Genomic DNA, 5,631 nt, shown 5'->3' with positions numbered 1-5,631 from the left:
TGTTAGAACGTAGGGCTGGTGAGATGACCCAGCAAGCGCAAGAACCTGCTGTTACGCCTCGGTTTGATTGCTGCCATTCACATGGTGGAAGGAGAAAACAGGTTCCTGCGAGTTGACCTCTGACCTCCACTCACATCACACACACACACACACACACACTAAATTTAAAGTGCAATAAAAAAATTAAATGAAAGATGACTGTACTGTGAAACTTCATGACTGTGGAGAAAGTGGGAAGCAGATGTGGGCGATGCTGCCCATATTGCCTAGCACTACCCCGTGATAGGTACTAGGAAGTCAAGGCTGGGCGGGTAGGAACAGTGGAGGAATACATACACAGCTTGATAAAAGTGGGGGGCTGGGTGGGTTAGAACAAGGTTTCCCAACTCCCTGGCCCTTACAGCCCACAGCTTTGTAAAGCGTGGGCCTCATTGAGCAAGGCAGGAGCTATGGGGGGTAAGTGGAGCCATGTGTGATGGCATGAAGGCCTCCTCCAGGCATGGATCTGATGTCACAGATAAGGAGGGTATGGTTAACCAGCAAGCCAGGGACCCTTCATATCACCCATGTGCCCCTCAGGTGAGTGAGGGAGCCTCTCCCGTGAGTCACACTTGGTGTGGTACCCAAGGCTTGGCTGCAGCACCAAGCCCCCCCTTATCTGCTTCCTTAGTGGGTAGTTCCAAACCCATTAAGGTGTGACCTTGTTTTCAGAAAGTGGTTCAGCCTAGCAGGGAGGGGAGAGGCCACACCCTGATATAGCCTTGCTATTTGCCCAGCTCTGTGGCCATGGCAAGCCTCTCTGGAGAACAGGTGTGTTAGTCAGCTCTCTGTTGCCATGGCAAAATACCAGAGACAATCAATGTAAAAAAGAGGGAAGAAGCCAGGTGTGGCAACGTATGCCTTTAATCCTAGCACTCAGGAGGCAGGGAAAGGCGAATCTCTGCGTAGCAAGTTCCAGGCCAGGCCAGCTATGGAACACAGGGAGACAAGGCTGAGACTATCCCTCCTCAGCATGACAAAACTAAAGTTTGGCCTATAGTCTTCAGCCCTGTGACAAGGCAATGTATCACAGCAGGAAAGTAGGACATTGCTTGCCTACTGCAGCCAAGAAGCATGAGGTGAGGGGAGGAGGAGAGGGGGTAAGTGGGAGGTGGGGGTGGGGCTAGGGTGTGGGAGGGTACGGGGCACCTTCAATGGCATGCCTCAGTGACCTAACTTTCTTCCATCAGGCCCTACCCTTTAAATGTTCTGCCACCTTCCAGTGACACCACAAGATGGGGACCCAGTCTTCAACCCATAAGCCTTTGGGGACATTTCCAAACCATAGCCATGGGTTTGCTATAAAAAACATTAGAATTAGAGGGCTAGAGAGATGCCTTAACAGAGATGCGCTTCCAGAGGTCCTGAGTTCAATTCTATACTGAGGTCTGGTGCCCTCTCCTGGCATGTAGGTATACATGCAGATAGAGCGTTCATATACATAAAATAAATAAACTTTTTTTTAAAATTAGAATTAGAGCTGGGAAGCAGCTTGGCATTAGACACCATCAGTGCTTGCCTGGCGTGAACGATGCCTCAGTTCCACCTCTAGTGCCCTCCCCCAAAATACAAAGGTGAGAACGTGACCATAAGTGTGCCTTAGTCAGCAGAGGCTGGTATAACAAAATACCCTGGGCTGGATGGTTTTAGTTCTCACAGTTATGGAGATTGGAAGCTCAGAAGCAAGTGCCAAGTGGCTCTGTACAGGTAGGGGCTTTCTTTGTGCACCACCAAAAGCCCACACCAATATGGGGGACAGTCATAAAAACTGGAGCCCTGGAGCTCTCTACTCACCCTGCGGGCAGCCCTACAGGCTGGAGAGCCTTCTCCCCTCAGCAGCTGGCCTGGCTAGTCTAATGTCAACTGGACACGAGCTAGAGTCATCTGACAAGAGAGAACCTTGATTAAGAAAATACCTCTAATCGTGGTGGTGCATGCCTTTAATCCCAGCATTTGGAAGGCAGAGGCAGGCGGGTCTCTATGAATTTAAGGCCAGCCTGGTCTATATAGAGTGAGTTCTGGGACAGCCAGCACTACACAGAGAAACACTGTCTTGAAAGGGGGAAAAAAAGTCACATATATTTATACAGGAGTATGTCTGTGAGTTCGAGGCCAGCCTGGTCTATAATATAGCGAGTCCGGGACATCCAGGGCCATTACACAAAGAAACCTTGTCTTGAAAAAGAAAAGAAAGGAAGGAAAGAAGAAAGAAAATGCCTCCAAGGCCTGGTGGTGGTGGCACACACTGTTAATCCAAGCACTCAGTAGGCAGAGGCAGGCAGATCTCCTTGAATTTGAGGCCAGTCTGATACAGAGTGAGTTCCAAGACAGCCAGGGCTACAGGGAGAGAACCAGCCTGAATAAAGAAAGGAAGGAAGGAAGGGAGGGAGGGAGGGAGGGAAGGAGGGAGAGACAGAGACAGAGAATTTCTCCATCAGATTGGCCTATATATAAGTCTTTGAGACGTTTTCTGAATTAGTGATTGATGTGGGAAGACCCAGCCTGCTGTGGGTGGGGCCATCCCTGGGCAGGTAAGTCCTAGGCGCGTGAAAAGGCTGAGCAACCGACGGGGAGCAAGCAGGTAAGCGACACTCTTGTATGGCTTCCGTTCCTGCCTTAAACTTCCCCAGACAATGGACTACAAGCTGAAAGATGAAACGAGCTCTTTCCTGCCCGTGTTGCTTTTGGTTCATGGTGTTTTATCACAGCAAAAGAAACTCGGACAGAAACTGATACTAGGTGATGGGGTATGTTTTAGGAGGATTGTGGCGCCGTTTTTTGTTTTGTTTTGTTTTGGTTTTGTTTTTGTTTTTTAAACTTTGGACTGGAGAAGCTATTGACCCCTCAGAGCTTTGGCCCACATCACAGCTCTTAGTATTTATATAGGCTTGGAGAGGGTGGAAACTGGTGAATCTGTTAAGTTTCAGGGACTTCCTGAAACCAGAGAGTTGTTTATAGGATGAGTCTTTACACCCTCCCTTTAAAACTGCCTGAGTCTTAAGGAGCTTACCTCCAGGGCGGAATGTCCCAGGCCAGAAGAAACTGTTTCACACCTCCCAGATGTAGGCTTCAACATAAGGACGTGGGGGCAGGGCCACAGATATTTAGTCTATAATAATCACTTTCCTCGTGAAAATTTTAAGAGGCTTACACTGAATTTTTTAAAAGATTTGTTTCTTTTTATTTTATGTATATCAGCATTTTGTCGGGTACCCACAGAAACCAGAAGAACTGTTAGGTTCCCTGGAACTAGGGTTATAGACGGTTTTGAGCTGCCATTTGGGTGCTAGGAGTTGAACTCAGGTTCTCAGCAAGAGTATGAGGAACTCTTAACTGCTGACCATCTTCTTCCTGAGCCACTGTGTGCCCAGGCTTGAACCACTTAGTGTCTCCCCAGCCTTGAGCTACCGAGCATCTCCCTAGCCCTTAAGCTGAGTGTTAAGCCCTTGTCAGGGTACCTGGCATCCACATAACCCTTTGTGGATGTTTCCAGTTCCAGAAGTCCAGTACTTATTGGGTTAATTAATGAACGTATGAGTCAGCTAATGGTATAGAATGAATGGTTGACCATATGACTCAGCCTACAAGGAAATGAGAAGTGAAGGGATGAGTATGCAGATGGTGGATTGAGTGAATGGACAATGAATAGGTAGATAAGTGATTGAGAAGTACATTCTACCCAAGAAGAAAAGGGAGCCTCCCTTCTGAGAGATTTTCCCCTAGAATTCCTGCCTCCATCTCACAAATGACTCTCCTGTAGGAATGGGGTTGCCTCTGAGGTCACCTCAGCGACAGCTTCTTCAGGGGCCCTCTGTACCCCTCCAACCACCTGTGAGCCTCTGCCTCCCGTGCTGACCCAGACTGAAGCCAACCAACGGATCACAGGACATCGCCCCATGATGACAACCAAGGACATCTTCCCAGCCTATAAGCCATTGACCTATGTCCTGCTCCCAACATCTTCAGAAGCCTCCAAACCCACTACCAAATCTTCAAAGGCCAACAAGTCCAAGGGGTCCTTCTTCAAGACGCAGGGCCCAGTCAAGACTCTATCCAAGTGGTTCATAGAGAATTGTGGGTTCTTCCTTTATGAGCCTAAAAACTTCTACTGCCTGGACTTGTGTCCCCTTGCATCAAGTAAGCTTCTGGACCCAGAGCCACAGATACATGTCCCTATCCCTGAGGCCACAGAAACCTGTATCCACAAGGATTCCATAGCATGTGCAGTCAGAAAGAATGTCTGCCCAGCCCTGTGCTATCCCAGGAATGCACACACTCCATCAGTTGTAAAGGTAACCTCCGCAGATGCCATGAAGGTACCCTCTGCAAATATCCTGAAGGTATCTTCTACAGATGCCATGAAGGTACCCTCTGCAGATGCCATGAAGGTACCTTCTGCAGATGCCATGAGGGTACCTTCTGCAGATGCCATGAGGGTACCCTCTGCAGATGCCATGAGGGTACCCTCTGCAGATGCCATGAAGGTACCCTCTGCAGATGCCATGAGGGTACACTCTGCAAATATCCTGAAGGTACCTTCTGCAGATGCCATGAGGGTACCCTCTGCAAATATCCTGAAGGTACCTTCTGCAGATGCCATGAGGGTACCCTCTGCAGATGCCATGAGGGTACCCTCTGCAAATATCCTGAAGGTACCTTCTGCAGATGCCATGAGGGTACCCTCTGCAGATGCCATGAGGGTACCCTCTGCAAATATCCTGAAGGTACCTTCTGCAGATGCCATGAGGATACCCTCTGCAGATGCCATGAGGATACCTTCTGCAAATATCCTGAAGGTACCCTCTGCATCAGTTGTGAAGACATCCTCTTCAGTGGCCTCAAAGCTATGTTCTGCATGGGCCACAAAGCCAAGGATCAAGACCCAACTTAAGAACCAAGAAAAGCAAGACGAAGAAAAACTTTCCTTCTCCCTTGATCTGGTGCTTGTGAACCCAAACCAATCAACTCTGGGCATCCAACACTTCCCTATTCCAGAGGCCACAAAGGTCATCGTTCCAAGAACCCAAGTTATTTATCGAACTACAAGACAATAAACATCTGATCTCAGTGACTGTCTCCTACATGGAGGCTGGTGTTTCCATCTGTGTTGGTTGTGCTCTGCGCCAAGTCAGCCTGCTTCTGAAGGAGTTCTGTTCACGCTATCGGTGCTATAGATTTGTGTCTTTGCTTTGACTGATCCAGCAGATGGCAGTATGCATCTTGGAGACGCAGAGCCTTCTAATCAAAGACACGCTAAGGCCTAACATGACCTGGAGCTCAAGCATGGAGCCCTGAATTCAGGACCCAGAGCTGCATAAACTACACGGTGCCACGTTTCTGTACTCCCAGCACTTGAAAAGTAGAAGTAAAAGAATCAACAGTTCAACATTACACCTGGCTATGTAGAGTGTCTGGGGGTCACCCGTGGCTCAATGTTCGCCATGCAAACCCTTGATTTCTATAAAAAGTTAGGAGGGCAGATGCGATTCCACAATGTTATCTTCTGACACGTGTGTGGTACACATACACCCCCGCACACTGAGGTCAAGGGTCACCGCAGGCTGGGAAGAGAACGCAAAGATGATAGACAGA

At 48.7% G+C, this 5,631-nt stretch overlaps 1 protein-coding gene across 1 annotated transcript; it reads left to right on the top strand.

The window, feature by feature from the left end:
- Positions 1–3,817: 3,817 nt before the first annotated feature.
- On the top strand, positions 3,818–5,093 carry LOC127192044 (uncharacterized). Its single transcript, XM_051149386.1, has one exon. The coding sequence runs from the start codon at positions 3,936–3,938 to the stop codon at positions 5,091–5,093; it is 1,158 nt and encodes a 385-aa protein (XP_051005343.1). The 5' UTR covers positions 3,818–3,935.
- The last annotated feature ends 538 nt before the right edge of the window (positions 5,094–5,631 follow it).

This window comes from Acomys russatus, chromosome 7, assembly GCF_903995435.1.
Source record: "Acomys russatus chromosome 7, mAcoRus1.1, whole genome shotgun sequence".
NCBI lineage: Eukaryota > Metazoa > Chordata > Mammalia > Rodentia > Muridae > Acomys > Acomys russatus.
This window is presented reverse-complemented; position numbering and strand designations above follow the sequence as displayed.

Coding starts and splice junctions, on each gene's coding strand:
- LOC127192044 (XM_051149386.1), top strand. CDS start 3,936: ATGATGACAACCAAGGACATCTTCCCAGCCTATAAGCCATTGACCTAT.